General features: G+C 40.1%; 1 protein-coding gene across 2 annotated transcripts in view; it reads right to left on the bottom strand.

Annotated features, from left to right (window-relative positions):
- Positions 1-17010, bottom strand: part of adisspb (adipose secreted signaling protein b) — a 52790-nt gene that overhangs the window by 8325 nt on the left and 27455 nt on the right. For both annotated transcript variants that reach the window (XM_080898689.1, XM_080898688.1), the window contains exon 4: positions 942-1080. In XM_080898689.1, coding sequence (XP_080754815.1) covers positions 942-1080 — 139 coding nt within the window. The remainder of the gene's footprint in view (positions 1-941; positions 1081-17010) is intronic.

Below are 17010 nucleotides of genomic sequence, written 5' to 3'. Positions count from 1 at the left end.
TTATTGCAACTGTAGTAACTGCTCTGCTCCCAAATTACAGAACGTATGATAACTCATCTAATCTACAAACATTTCTTCTGTAGCCAAGCCTCTGTTTTTATTGCAACACATTTTGTAGTTAGAATAATGATAAAGGTACAACTAACGTCAATAGCAGCCTGCATGCAGATCATTCTAGTAACGCTACTCTGTGTTGTTATTATGGTTTTTTCTTCTTAGCATCTGCTTATTAAACGCCGGTAAGTCTGACAATATTACAGAGTCTGGTCACTGACTAAAGCCGGATTTATGCTCCTGCTTTTGTCTCTGTTAGCTCTCAGAGAGAGGGATCATGGGAGTTCAACCAATGCAGAGGCTACAGAGGTACACTCGCCTGCAGTCCTCCAAAAACAGACAACACAATGTAAACCTTGTGCGATGTACTCTGGAGAGGCTACAAAGCTTTGTATAGCAGCGCACAGGCTAACAGGGCATCATACGACTCCTAAAGGGATCAGCCAAACAAAGAAAAAGAAGATGATATTATGGTTTTAAAAGCAATAGGAGTATAAAACCACAGCATTGGTACTAACATATTAGACTTTAGGCCAGCCTGTTGTGCAGTCCTTATGCTATATTCACTAATCTGTTACTACTGATTTGGTTTTATTACCTAAAGCGAATCTAAAATAATCACATCTGACATAAAGACTGCACTACATGAAAAATGATTTTCCCATTTTTGACTTTTTCAGTAATCATTAAGCTAACATGTTACATAAGACTGATCATGATGGACAAATCCCAAACCAGTGACCTAGTTTAGCTCAAAGTCATCAGTCAAAAGATGCGACACAGACAGGCATTGATCATTTGAACGTAATTACAAATTTACATTATTATTACTTTTCACAATTTTAATGGAAAACTGTTTTTTGTTTTTCCATCGCTCGTGACCTCACCCTCTTGTGCCGGTGTGATATCAGTGATCCGGAGGTGTGGACCGGGTAGCGGCGCTGGACACACATTTTTACCCAGAGCTGGGATCTCAGGCAGGGTGAACACTATTTCATACCGGTGCTGTGTCTTCAAGAAGCCGACCTGTAGAGAGGGAGAAGAGGTTTTAAACAAGAGTCCAGCACAGATTTAGAGATGAAGGCAAATCATTTTGTTTTCTTTCTCCTTCCTTTATTCAGCCACATCAAAGGGAAAGAAAGGTTAGCTGAGCAGAGACGGTCTATATAGAGAAGAAAGTGGTTGAGCCGTGCTCTCACATTTCATAGTGTAAGCCTATTACGGGTACATAAAAATGATTTATTTTATGGATACATATAAGCGCTCCACTACCGGGCTGAGTTTTCCTTGAGAGAGTCCTCTAATTGAAATGATTATCTGTGGCTTCAGTGATTGTAATCCCATCACCTCTGCCAGATTTTCATTGTAGCCTGATGGGGAAAGAAAACCAAATTACCCTCTGAATTTCACTCAACTCCAAAATCATTTTAGTGATGCTAATCGCGCGTGTGTGAAGCCTTCAGCACTTATTCTTCTACTCAAGTATGAAAGCCATCAGCTCCAGCACCCAAACAACTTTAGCACCCAATGATGGTAGACATTTAGCATAGCCAGGATCAAGTGCAAGAATTGCAACAAAAGAAAATTAACACATTTGTTTGATTTCAGTACTTTTGAAACAAAAAAAGGCAAACAGAGAATAATTTTATGTTTTCAAACGTGAGAAATTTAGGCTTTTCCAAGTTCTAATACAAACAAGTTCCACATATAAACAACGCACATAGCATTCAGCAACGTGTAATTGCCTGAAACTTGCATTCCTTCCAGTGGCCAGGGGAGACTTTTCTAACTAAAGTCTATGGGAAAATTATTCTCTTCTAAAGTGATTTATGATCTTAGTAAAAACACTCCAATGACGACCTTATGCTCTTTCAAAGTTGAGCTAATTTCAAATCTTAGGTAAAACAGTATAATACTCATTTTTGCAAATGAAGGTCCAATTTGGTGTAAAATAGACAATAATCCTATACATATAGCATTAGTTGACAACAATAGTCATCTCAAGGTGCTTTATACTGCAGCATAAAGAGGTTAAAATATTACACAACATTCTTTTTTATGCAAGTCACTACAGCATGAGCATACAGTATCACTCGGTTTCTAAGTCAGATCCAATAGTGACTCATTACATATAATTTAACTCTATAAACCAGAGAGTGTAGATCCATCTTCTTCATATATTTATTCTTAGGTTTTATTATATTAAAATACGAATGTATTTATGATTTAGACAGCTGCTCAGGTACCCAACAGTTGATTCTGTTCATCTGGACGCAGCATTTTCAGTGAGCAAAACGTTTCGGCACTCATCCAAGTGGCCTCTTCAGACTGTAGTGACTTGCTTAAAAAAAGGATGTTGTGTAATATTTTAACCTCTTTCAGACTGAAGAAGTTGCTGAAGAAATTATTAGCCCTGGCTTTGGTGATTGTAATCCCATCACCTCTGCCAGATTTTCATTGTAGCCTGATGGGGAAAGAAAACCAAACTACAGGGAGTGCAGAATTATTAGGCAAATGAGTATTTTGTCCACATCATCCTCTTCATGCATGTTGTCTTACTCCAAGCTGTATAGGCTCGAAAGCCTACTACCAATTAAGCATATTAGGTGATGTGCATCTCTGTAATGAGAAGGGGTGTGGTCTGATGACATCAACACCCTATATCAGGTGTGCATAATTATTAGGCAACGTCCTTTCCTTTGGCAAAATGGGTCAAAAGAAGGACTTGACAGGCTCAGAAAAGTCTAAAATACTGAGATATCTTGCAGAGGGATGCAGCAGTCTCAAAATTGCAAAGCTTCTGAAGCGTGATCATCGACCAATCAAGCGTTTCATTCAAAATAGTCAACAGGGTCGCAAGAAGCGTGTGGACAAACCAAGGCGCAAAATAACTGCCCATGAACTGAGAAAAGTCAAGCGTGCAGCTGCCAAGATGCCACTTGCCACCAGTTTGGCCATATTTCAGAGCTGCAACATCACTGGAGTGCCCAAAAGCACAAGGTGAGCAGGTCAGCCACTAATCAGAAGGTCGGTGGTTCGATCCCAGGCTGCATCCTGGCTGCATGCCAAATATCCTTGGGCAAGATACTAACCCCGTGTTTGCCTACTGGTGGTGGTCAGAGGGCCCGGTGGCGCCTGTGTCCGGCAGCCTCGCCTCTGTCAGTGCGCCCCAGGGCAGCTGTGGCTACAATGTAGCTTGCTATCGCCAGTGTGTGAATGTGTGTGTGAATGGGTGGATGACTGAATGTAGTGTAAAGCGCTTTGGGGTCCCATGGACTAGAAAAGCGCTATACAAATGCAGGCCATTTACCATTTACCATTTACTCAGAGACATGGCCAAGGTAAGAAAGGCTGAAAGACGACCACCACTGAACAAGACACACAAGCTGAAACGTCAAGACTGGGCCAAAAAATATCTCAAGACTGGTTTTTCTAAGGTTTTATGGACTGATGAAATGAGACTGAGTCTTGATGGGCCAGATGGATGGGCCCGTGGCTGGATTGGTAAAGGGCAGAGAGCTCCAGTCCGACTCAGACGCCAGCAAGGTGGAGGTGGAGTACTGGTTTGGGCTGGTATCATCAAAGATGAGCTTGTGGGGCCTTTTCGGGTTGAGGATGGAGTCAAGCTCAACTCCCAGTCCTACTGCCAGTTTCTGGAAGACACCTTCTTCAAGCAGTGGTACAGGAAGAAGTCTGCATCCTTCAAGAAAAACATGATTTTCATGCAGGACAATGCTCCATCACACGCGTCCAAGTACTCCACAGCGTGGCTGGCAAGAAAGGGTATAAAAGAAGAAAAACTAATGACATGGCCACCTTGTTCACCTGATCTGAACCCCATTGAGAACCTGTGGTCCATCATCAAATGTGAGATTTACAAGGAGGGAAAACAGTACACCTCTCTGAACAGTGTCTGGGAGGCTGTGGTTGCTGCTGCACGCAATGTTGATGGTGAACAGATCAAAACACTGACAGAATCCATGGATGGCAGGCTTTTGAGTGTCCTTGCAAAGAAAGGTGGCTATATTGGTCGCTGATTTGTTTTTGTTTTGTTTTTGAATGTCAGAAATGTATATTTGTGAATGTGGAGATGTTATATTGGTTTCACTGGTAAAAATAAATAATTGAAATGGGTATATATTTGTTTTTTGTTAAGTTGCCTAATAATTATGCACAGTAATAGTCACCTGCACACACAGATATCCCCCTAAAATAGCTAAAACTAAAAACTACTTCCAAAACCATTCAGCTTTGATATTAATGAGTTTTTTGGGTTCATTGAGAACATGGTTGTTGTTCAATAATAAAATTATTCCTCAAAAATACAACTTGCCTAATAATTCTGCACTCCCTGTACCTTCTGAATTACCTCATCCAAGTGACTTCTTCAGATGGAAGAAGTCACTTGGATGAGAAAATGTGTCTCCCACTAAAAACACTACGTCCAGATCAACAGACTCCCCTTTTGGGGATTTATTTAACTGGATGATTGAGCATGCATCAAGAAGCTGCTCAGATAGTTTAGGAAGTTTAAGAAATTTGAAATTTTGTCAAACGTTTTCATTCTCTGACAGTTTGTGCACTTAGCATGAGGCCACAATCACCATCATCAAATGCACTGATGGGAGTGGAAAGTTCTGCAAAAAATCTACTAACCACTGTGACCAGATTTCTACAAAGAGCAGCACAACTCAGCAGGTCAAAATCAAGCGGAACCAATGTGGGAGTGAGTACTGTACTCGCCAAATTGTTACAGGGTAAGCACAGGTTTTACACCTTAGGCCTAGATTATACTTTGCAGGATATGAATACAGTGAGCTGGAGACCCGACGGTGGAGTAGTCTTTTCTGTTATACACGTTTGATTTCTGCTATATTGGGCCTCTCTTCCTCCCACCACATTCCACATTAGGTTCAGTTCAGTCTGCCATTCTGATAACCCTCTGCAATAAATTAACACCCAGTGACAACTATCACAACCACAAAAGCTGTAAAATGAGACATGCATTTTTTCAGTGATAAATTCAGTGTTATTTGCAATAACTAGCCTACCACTCTCCTCATGTTTGTGTGAATCATTTGAATACCCTTCTCCCAAAATTGTTGTGCACTGAAAGGGAAACCTCCACCCAGTTTAGTTTGAAAAATATTCATTGTGCCTCTTTATAAAATCTGAGCAGCAGATCTTCAACACCAAAAGAACATTTTGCACTGATGCTGCCCACAAATCTGGTCCATAGCAACCAACTGAAAACATATAACTTGGTAAAAGATCTGTAGAGTCAGTCAATTATCCTGCATTTTATGCTCAAACCTGAGATAAAGAGTATTATAGTTGGCATAGTAAGTGCAAGACAAAGCTGCAAAAAGTTAGTGTGGGATGATATAGTAGTAGAGATATAGAAGTAGCAGCCTCATATTAAGCAAAGAGAAAAATTCACGAGGGGGAGTTATCACAGCAAGTGGTGAAGAAAGCTGTGCAGAGGAGACGAGATATACAGATACATCGAGAGTGAGAGAGAGAGAATGAGACAGCAGGGCCATGCAGGCAAGGAGAGATAAGCGTAAAGACCCTCCAGCTAAAGCTGCAAACGGCATTTTCAGCCCCACGCGACCCCTGGTTAAAGCAACGGGCAGAGCAGAGGCTCCAAACAGCGCTACAGAGACAAGAGGGAATGCTGAAGGAGCGCTGCAGAGAAGAACAATCGTTCTGTGAGTGTAGTCCCACGCACGTCCACACACTGTGAAATTCAAATTTCAGGCTCCACATTAAAACAACAAAATAAAGAGTTTAGGCAGGAAAAAGCCCAACCAAACAGTTGGAAGTGAAAAACTCAGCGTGAACCATTTCAGTTCATAAGAAAAAGAAAGCATTCCTGTTTTTGGTATTACAATATATCATGTGTAACACTGGAAGCGTTCACCCAAAAACAATGGTCCGATTCAGCTGGCTGACAAATACCACACATTTCAAGAACTCGTCACCCCACTTCACCAAGACAGTTCAGTCAGTACTTATGAACACACAACACTGACTGCTGACTACATGTAGAAGCAGGGAACGCTTACTTGGAAGACATCACTTGTGAGAACAAAAAAAAATTCTCCGTAGACCGAGTGAGCCACTGACTTGCAAAGATTGAGCTGTAAGCTATTTGTCTGGTTACATTTGCTTTATAGCTGCTGGCAATACTTACATAACACATAAGAAATTAATTTTTGCTGGACTTCAAAGGGCAACTCCATAGAGTCAGCTTCATTTATTCAGAGTGCCGACATGCAGCTTAAGCAGATTATACTAGGAGCACTCAATAACTCAATCAGTTACCAGAGTAACCAAGGTTACTGAACAACATATAAGTTTACACTGCTATGTAACCATTTCAGTCAGTGCTCTCACTATACAGGGAGTGCATAATTATTAGGCAAATGAGTATTTTGTCCACATCATCCTCTTCATGCATGTTGTCTTACTCCAAGCTGTATAGGCTCGAAAGTCTACTACCAATTAAGCATATTAGGTGCAACTCTGTAATGAGAAGGGGTGTGGTCTAATGACATCAACACCCTATATCAGGTGTGCATAATTATTAGGCAACTTCCTTTCCTTTGACAAAATGGGTCAAAAGAAGGACTTGACAGGCTCAGAAAAGTCTAAAATAGTGAGATATCTTGCAGAGGGATGCAGCAGTCTCAAAATTGCAAAGCTTCTGAAGCGTGATCATCGAACAATCAAGCGTTTCATTCACAATAGTCAACAGGGTCGCAAGAAGCGTGTGGAAAAACCAAGGCGCAAAATAACTGCCCATGAACTGAGAAAAGTCAAGCGTGCAGCTGCCAAGATGCCACTTGCCACCAGTTTGGCCATATTTCAGAGCTGCAACATCACTGGAGTGCCCAAAAGCACAAGGTGTGCAATACTCAGAGACATGGCCAAGGTAAGAAAGGCTGAAAGACGACCACCACTGAACAAGACACACAAGCTGAAACGTCAAGACTGGGCCAAGAAATATCTCAAGACTGGTTTTTCTAAGGTTTTATGGACTGATGAAATGAGAGTGAGTCTTGATGGGCCAGATGGATGGGCCCGTGGCTGGATTGGTAAAGGGCAGAGAGCTCCAGTCCGACTCAGACGCCAGCAAGGTGGAGGTGGAGTACTGGTTTGGGCTGGTATCATCAAAGATGAGCTTGTGGGGCCTTTTCGGGTTGAGGATGGAGTCAAGCTCAACTCCCAGTCCTACTGCCAGTTTCTGGAAGACACCTTCTTCAAGCAGTGGTACAGGAAGAAGTCTGCATCCTTCAAGAAAAACATGATTTTCATGCAGGACAATGCTCCATCACACGCGTCCAAGTACTCCACAGCGTGGCTGGCAAGAAAGGGTATAAAAGAAGAAAAACTAATGACATGGCCTCCTTGTTCACCTGATCTGAACCCCATTGAGAACCTGTGGTCCATCATCAAATGTGAGATTTACAAGGAGGGAAAACAGTACACCTCTCTGAACAGTGTCTGGGAGGCTGTGGTTGCTGCTGCACACAATGTTGATGGTGAACAGATCAAAACACTGACAGAATCCATGGATGGCAGGCTTTTGAGTGTCCTTGCAAAGAAAGGTGGCTATATTGGTCGCTGATTTGTTTTTGTTTTGTTTTTGAATGTCAGAAATGTATATTTGTGAATGTGGAGATGTTATATTGGTTTCACTGGTAAAAATAAATAATTGAAATGGGTATATATTTGTTTTTTGTTAAGTTGCCTAATAATTATGCACAGTAATAGTCACCTGCACACACAGATATCCCCCTAAAATAGCTAAAACTAAAAACAAACTAAAAACTACTTCCACAAACATTCAGCTTTGATATTAATGAGTTTTTTGGGTTCATTGAGAACATGGTTGTTGTTCAATAATAAAATTATTCCTCAAAAATACAACTTGCCTAATAATTCTGCACTCCCTGTATAGAGCTTAATATAACTAGAAGTAAAAGTGTTATATACACAAATCTCCTACGTTTCTGTGGATTTGTTTGCACTTGGATGCACAGGGGTTCTGGTTGTAAGCAAGAATTGCTCATTTACATGTCCAAAACTACTAGAGCAACCTTTGCAATCACTTCAGTTGTATCTTGGTTCAGAAAAGGCCTTTTAAAGAGTAAAATGGGTGAGTATGATCAGCCCATGCAGTAAAGTTAAATAGGTTCCTTTAAGCTATGAAAACAGCTGGCAAAAAGTTGAAAATACATTAATGTAACTTACTGTAGGAAAGGGGTATTTTTTAGCTCCCGTTTTAAACCACCTCTTGTGATTTAGTCCAATATCAAAGATCAGCTCATTTTATGTTGCAGAAAAATGCTGTTAGGTACTATAATCGTTTTGAACCTTTGCAATCTACATTACAAACGTTGTCGCTTAGAAGTTGAGGGTGTAGCACACTTCTGATTACAAGGTGTTTGCACAGGTCGCCTAGTGCAACTCAGATTGGTGCAATCATTCAGTTTGGCAAAGGGCTGCAATCAATCTGAATCAGTCTGCGCCAATGAGCCAATCTCCTTTGTGACACTTATTTACATTAGGAAACTCGAGTTGGTTGTTGAGCACCGATTTCAATTTGCAGTTAAATCACCATCCTGCAGCAACTACATCATGCTTGGTTGATTCTGGTTGGACTGTAAATGTAGTTAATGTAAATTTCTCTTTATGTAGTTGAAAAGGGATTTGTAATTCACCCGATTATCACAAACGGATTGCACATATTTGCCAACTTGACTCCATTCAATCTCAAAGTGATAGCGGACTGACCATTAACTCACCAAAGTCAATGTGAAGCTGGCAACTTTTTGCGTGTGGTCACAAACCAGATCCCTGGCTTCAAAGCAAAGATTTAAAAGACAAGGAGACTGCAATTTGCACAAAGTCATGAAAATCAAAATACTATTTTCCATGCTGGGAATGTACCATTACAGTGTACAAAGAATAAATATGTCAACTGCACCAAAACTGGTTAAAAAATGTCCATTTACATTCCAGTACTACACGTCATTAACTTTTTTCTTGTCTCTCCCATATTTTGTGTTCTGCCCTCTTTATTCCCTACCTCATCCTCTTCTTTTCATCCTCCAACACATCAGAGTCAATGGTGTTCCCTCTCTAATGGTTAAAAAGTTGAAAAGGAGTTTGTCCTTCCCATCTTGTTCATGCTCATCTTGTCCTAATATTGTAGGGCCTTTATGTGGTCAGCAGTGTGGTTTGGTGGTGGTGATTAAAACTGTGCAAAAGATCCCAGATGGAGACAAGGAGAGACAAACTCAAGGGTCGCAAGTTAGTCTAAATAAATGGGAGGAAGGTCATCCGGTGCAGAAAGGGCAGATAAAGCTGCTGTGGAAAATGAAGCCTTCATTATACTTTGCTGTGGACACAGACAACTGCAGACCCAACCGCTGAGTAGTCTTTCCTGTTAGATTTCTTTGAAGTTTGCCACCTGGGGCGCTTGCACAGTTGGTGCATTGTAATGTAAATTCTAACGAGTCCGTGCGGTCACACAAAACAGGAAGGCGCACGTTCTCTCCCACTCACCGTCTGATGGGGAAAATGACGTTTCGTTAAAGCTGAAAGTATAAACAAGGCTTAAGAGAGGAGCCAACACTACCGCTTTCATTGTTCCTTCATTGTTCAATTCATTGTTTCATTTTCCTTACACAAAAAGTCTGTATGTAGGCAAAATCCTTGTGTTCACCGAATTACTGGAAGGCCCATCTCTTTTAACTCTATTTTGGTCTCCATCAGCTCCTGAGTGGAATAAATGGCTCTTTTGTAGGTAAATTCCCCCTGTGTACTAAACAACTACCACTTCTGCAGTGTTTATCTTGAAGAAGAAATCTTTAAGCGTCAAGAATCAGCTTTTGTTTGCAGATGTGTTACTACAAGAACAACCTCTAACAACAAATCACTTTTTAATATACTAGATGTATTAGTTCCACTTGAAGCTAAAAGCAGCTTTTCCTATTTTCATCTTCTTATTTTGTGTTAATCTTTCCAGCAGACAACCACACACTCTTCACTAATTAGCCTTTAATCTGGTTACTTAGTAATGAGATTACTGGTAATCTGCATGTAGAACCACTAATGTTATGCAGAGCAACACCTCACCTTATGCACTACAGAAACTAAACTTCATAAACACTTTAAATTTAAAAACGTGTGGCTTCTTCAGCCGGTCTTTGCAGCACTGACAGCTGCTCATTTGCATCACCGCGGCTGAAATTTCTGTGCAGAAACACTGAATAGAAAATCTGCCCGACCCGCACCTGACACATGGACATACACAATTTGTGAAATGTAAATTACCTTCATCAGGGCTGCATTCATACAGCTGTTGGATGCATAGCGCTTCCATCCCACGCACACCCACTTCCTTAGTGGTATGTCTGCAGGGATTGGCACCTTCCTTCTCACCCCCTAACCAGTTCATTAGCGATGCCCCCTCCACAAAACCGAGCTCACAATATTCTGGGCCTGCACTTACAGAGCTTTTAGAAACACGAGTGCACAAACGGGCCGATCTGTGACTGAGAACTAAGTGTCTGCAGTCCATCCACGCGCTCACACACAACTTTTAATCACAATGATCTGGCTGTGAGTGAGAGTTAACACTTCAAGAGGCTTAGTAACATGAACTGAACTTTAAGACATTTCAACTTGGTTTCTGGTAGGGCAGTTATCATCTGAGGAAAGCTTAGAATAGTCACACGCACATTAACAAACACACTTTTGTTACTGCAAAATTAAACGTATGCGCAAGTTAAAAAAAGAGATCTGTAATCACTCATCTGCCTGCTTTCCTGGGTGTTCGGCTGTTAGTCTGTTCTTTACATTGCTTCCTCTTTCCCACGTTGTCAAACTCAATGCTGACATCATTACCCTAGTCCAATCATCTTCTTACCAGCCTTCTTTTAGCCAATCAGCCTCCACTCTCTGCTCTGTCATTCTCCCCTTCAGACTTCAGACAACCCAAGCCTCCATCCTTACCACAATCAGTGTCTAGACTACGGGGGTCCTGACTAATAGCCAAATACATAAATTTTTCCATCTCAATAAATCAATAACTTTTTTTTTTTTTTTTTTTAAACACACCTAGAGTGTTTTAAAAAAAGCAAACCCATGCCATAAAACTCCCATCACACAGTTTTTGTGCTGATGTTAATACAAGAGGAGAGTTGGAGTCCTGCAGGTACCGACTCATCAAAGCGTCAGTGACTTTTACACACCAGGAATCAGCAACCTCGCTCTGTAAATGGTCTTCCACTTTGTGCCCCAGTTGTTGTGGTTTTTAAACACTTCAACTTTGCAATAATACCAGGAAGGAAATCTCATAAACTGACTTGTTGCAACGGTCACATCCTATTACAGTACCATGGGCTTTAGAATGGCCCCTTCTTTCACAAATGTTTGTAAAGGCAGACTCCATAGCTAGCTGATGGGTTTTATACACCAGTTACACTTGTACGGTGGCCCTGAGAGGTCAAATGCACTGCAGCTAAAGTAAACAACAGTCAAAAGAAGAACACTGAATAAGGCAGACAAAACAGTCCTACTCGCAGCCTACCAACAGCTGCATCTATGAGGTGGCTGTACCTCAGGTGGTAGAGGTCACCTATTAATCGGAACGTTGGTGCTTTGATTCCCATCTACTCCAGTCTGCACACTACTTCAAGATACTAACCCCAAGTTGCTTGCTGATACATCAGAGCAAGAATGCATGTGAATGTTAGATAGAAAGCACATACAGAGAAGCTTTGAGTGCTAAGATGGAGTAGAAAAGAGCTACATAAGAACCATTCCATTTACCATCTATGGTATCAATTCAGAAATCCTAGGTGACTTTGCTTTCTTAAAGTCACAAGTTTTTCAGAAAACTTGACCTCTGGCCCCTGAGGTCAGATTCTCGTAGATGCACATGTGGTATCAATTGAAATTCCTACGTTGCTTTGATCTCGAGTTACCGATTTCACAACTTGGTTGTTGGTGTTGCCCACCTGCTCGCCCATCCATCAGGGTTACAACCCCATCTGACTTTTACGGCTGAGGGGTAACATGTAAAACCACAAAAAGTGCAAAGTTCCAGATAGTAATTAAGAGAATTACCAAAATTATTACAATTCATCTGTAAGGGAGACACAATGGCTTTAAATTTCATCTACATGAGCTGCTCATGGTTAACTAGTGAAGGCTGAAACCTGAGATGCAGGCTCTTTTTCCCAGAAAAGTTTTTCCCTTTAATAAACCTTGTTGGTAACCTCTGTGTTTTATAGCTCTAATGTTGTGGGAAGTAAGTAATTATTTCTCTGTTGTCACCATCATGTTGCTGCAGCCGCTGTATGTTGACAGGGGTGGTTAGGTTGCTATAAGAAGCCAGAAAGTGTCTAAATAAGCCCAAGTTTAAGTGTAAAAGGCAAGAACAAACTTGCCTATTCAATATAACCCAATGTACTCCTTACTACATATTCAATATTTTATATATACATTAAGATAATAGCTGCTGGCTAGCTGGCTAGTAAGTTGTTACCCAGGTGGCTTACAGTTAAGCTAACACAACGAGAGCAGGAAATAAGACTTTAATTATTTGAGTCATGAGTGGTAGGCACACAACAGTAGCATACATGCCGTTTTTACTCCTCCCGTTTTCATCCTGTATGTGCTTGCTGTTGGTTGAGCTTGAAGTTCCTGCTGTGCCTTTGAGAAGATACAGCGGACGGTCAGCTTCACACATGGATAAGGGTGTGGGGGAAAAAAAGTCCATCTTTGCTTGCCAATTACACTGAATTGAGAAAGTCGACCACTTTATCATGTTTTATAACACACAACAGTTTTCATTCAACATTATAATATGACTTTGTGACTTTGGGGTTTGATTATTTTGGGACACATGTCTGGTATGCAAATTTTATGAACCTGCCCTAACACCAAGAAAATAAGAATCAAATTTATGCAGCGCTTTCTCACTGCATCCACCTCTTTGTTTCAGAGTTGACCACAGACACTTAGCCCGAAACAAGAATCTTCATACTGAAGTTTGCAGTTATGAATCTGGAAAGTTACACTCAGAAGACTTTAAAGGCACCGTTAAAAAAAACACCAACAACATGAGAAAAAGAGATAAACAACAACAAATCTGTGACACTACTTCAAAGTGAGATGTTATTTCAAGTTGCTGTTTATGTTATTTTAAACTTATTTACCAAAGAAAAAAGAATGTTGTAATAACAAAGATACATTGATTAGTGAACAAACATTCTCATAGACTTAAAAATTAATCCATTAAAATGACATTGGGGAGGGCACTTGTTTGTGGAAGCCGCCAAATTGCCCTACAATCTTGATTACAGTGTCCCAGATGGACATCACTCTTCTGCCTAATCGCGTTTCATTTATGTGACTAAAGACCAACTACATACATAGTACGCCTTATAAGTCACTTTGAATTTAAAGATCACCCCTGACCTTAGGTCAAAGGTGATCTTTAAATACTCGTCCACAAGTTTGAGGTGCTTGTTACACTGAAACTTGGGCTTTCTGGCTTATTATAGTAACTTAACCCCACACTCCCCCATCAACAGAGTGACTGCAGCAACATGCTGGTGACAACAGAGAATGAATTACTCACTTTCCACCATAATAGAACTACAACATACAGAGGTTACCAGCAAGGTTTATTGAAGAGAAAATCTTTTCTAGTAAAAAGAGTATCACTGCAACTCATATTTCAGCCTTCACCAGTTAACCATGAGCACATTTATGTAAATGAAACAACGCTTGACTCAAACACGAGTTTCTGGAGCCAACTTCAGTGATCAATTTTGCTTTAGTGGCATGATGAACCTGATGTTTACGATGAATGAACATCGGATGGATTGCCATTGAAAGCTCTCCAATATTTTTAGTAGATCAATTTGAATATCCTATCTCCCATCGTTCTCAAGTTATACTGTTCACGACGATAACACCCCACTCGACTTTTTACAGCTGAGCAGTAAAAAGCTGTGGGATTTGTAATCTTCAAAGATTCATGGCAATCCATCAGACAGTTATAAACACATTCCTCAAATTCATGACGTTGGCAGAGGAAAAGCAAAAAAATTTCTGGGAAGTATTTTTAAAAGATGTTACTGCTATTCAAAAATAAGTTGTTGAGACACTTCAGTTTGGGTCTAAAACGGTGCAATATGTCAAAACAACTGAACATAGTAACAACATTATGAATTCGAATCTAGCAATGCATCTCTACTGACAGATATCCCACACGTTACATTCACAGATAATAATGTTGAAAAGAAAAATAAAGAAAAAAAACAATGAAATGAATAAAAGTTGATGAACAACCACCTCTATAACAAAGCAGCTGTAAAGAACTGTAAAAAGAAAGTAAAAAATAAATAAATTGTGCAGTTAGCAACATGGTTCATTATCATTACTATCATCTAAAGATCAAGCCTGTATGATAAATCACCCTGTGACAAGTGTCACAGGGTGATTTATCATTAATATTACAACAATGTTGGGCCTTAGGCACCTTCCTTTGTTGTTGGTTCCTCCAGGGTTTAAGAGCCGAGAGCAGAAAGATGCGCTGTCCGATATCATTGTTCTCTAAACTTTAAAGCTGACAGAGAAGATTAGCAGGAATGAAAAGACTTTAATCTTGGACTCGATGTTTCACAGATACAACCTATCAATTCTGACAGAAAGCGAGGGGACGGGTACACCAGATCAAAGACCTACCTCTCTCTGTTATATCTGCCACTTGAAAACATGCCATCCAAAGAAATTAAGCCCTTATGTACTATTTCTGAATTTTTAAGCTAATACGCCACAAGAGATATAATCTGTGAAAAGTAGATTTGTTTTTTGAAAAACAAAACAAAACTTAAAAATATTTTTAATCACTCCTTTTATAAATGTAGCCGGTTGGAGGCTTCTTGTTAGAAAGACATGTGCCAGAGAAGTAAGATCTTGTATTGGCAAACCTTTAATCAACCTTTTTACAGCCTTTGTTGACATCCACTCTGAAACTACACCTGCACCCCATGACAATAAAAGTGGAATTGAATTTGGTTCTCTGGTGTACGTGACACGCATGACGCAAACTGAATAACAGGCTGGAAGCAAACTGGTGCAGAGTGTTTCTTATCCAGAGCGTGTGATGCTGCCAGACAGCTGAGCTTAGGGTGATCATTTTAAGTAAGTGCCTCCGAACATTTCCAACGCACATAATCACCAGACTAAAAATAGTCTTCAGTCTTCCTATCCTTCACAGACGGAGGTTTAACATCTTTATTGCTCTTGATAATTTCCCCTTGTCAAATAATTGCACAGCATAAAAGAAAGAAGTAACACGTGTGCTTTTAGTGTCCCTCAAACCACCAGTACTCTTAAAAGGGAAAATGAAAACCTAGGAGCAAAATGGAAAAATATGATCAAAAAGAAACTGCCTGTGAGCTGCAATCGCTGATGAAACTTGGTTCAGTATTTTGTTTGTATATCATCAAATTATCACGATCACAAATTTCTGTTGAAATATGGCGATATCTTTTTGAGACTCTAGCCTACCCCTATTACTTAAACATTTACAAATACTAAAATTTGAGAATTACATCAGGAAAAAAACTACAAAATAAAATAAGTACTGACTTTTCATAGCATGTTGATGTAATTTTTGACTCTACTTGTTACAAAAGCTTTATTTTATTTATTTTTTAATGCCACCTAATCTAACACGTCCTCTTATTAGCTCTCCATATCCACTTCTAGTAACATCCTCTAACTAAAATATTCACACAACTTAGACATTGTTTTGTGTCTACACTAATCACACTGCTTTTTATTTTGTAGACTGATAAGATAGATTGATCGATCTAATGTGTCATGTGAAAACTGAAAACAGTCTCAATCATCCCGAAGACTGAAGAAGTCACTTAGATGAGAGATGAAATGTTTCTCCCTCTCGACGTCCAGATGAACAGAAGGGGTTTTATTCATTATTTTAGCGCTCAGTACTGTCATCTATAGCACCAAACAACAACAGCATGGCACTTACATTGAAGGTGAGACAACGTAAGACATTTTTTCTTCCATTTATATAATACATGTAGCAGCCAGAGGTCAGTCAATAATTGTCCTGCATGAAGATTTTGATAATTACTGACTTTTATTATGAATCCCTAGAGAATTTTATTCATATTAATCCTCCTTCAACACTAACAACAATCTGAAGCAATTAAGTGGAAGTGGTGGTCAACCACAGATATGGAAGAGCCATACAGAGGCGGTATGCAGTAAAGGACAAAGGTGACTTTATTTTCTACAGAGGCTAAGGTCACTGAACATCTGCCATCCCTTGGTGTGCAGTGTGTCTACCATATGGTGGTGGCCAGTGCTTTTTGGTGGGGCCTGCTGAGGAGAAGCTGTCCGCACAGCAGAGAGGAACAGTAGACAAACCTACAGAGGAACGGCCCAGCAGTCGGGTCTGAACTTGAAAAAGCTCAGCAGGCAGTAGAGAGAAGAATGCACTTGAAGCTGAAATCAGCTATGATCAACCCTGCACACCCACTCTGTGGCCTGAAGGTTATCAACAGCAGCACCTTCAGTCAAAGACTGACTGCACCAAAGTGCACATCTGATCACCTCAGGAGGTCCTTTATATCAGCTGCCATAAGACTGTTCAGTGCACAGTGATAATAATATGATTTTATCCACATGTTTGCACATTTGCATGTTAATCACCTACTGTTTTATATATACTGAAGTACTATTAACTTTTTTGAAAGCATTATTATAAATGAGTAAAGGCTATCTTTCTTACTACCATTCGTGGGTTCAATGATATAGAACTGATGAGAAACAGAGTAAAGTGAATTACCTCAACTGCCGTCTGACAGTCAGAAATAGCATCTTATATTAGAC

The sequence above is a fragment of the Rhamphochromis sp. 'chilingali' genome, assembly GCF_963969265.1.
Source record: "Rhamphochromis sp. 'chilingali' genome assembly, chromosome: 1".
Taxonomy (NCBI): Eukaryota; Metazoa; Chordata; class Actinopteri; order Cichliformes; family Cichlidae; genus Rhamphochromis; species Rhamphochromis sp. 'chilingali'.
Note: the sequence above shows the minus strand (reverse complement) of the source record. Positions and strands in the feature narration are given on the sequence as shown.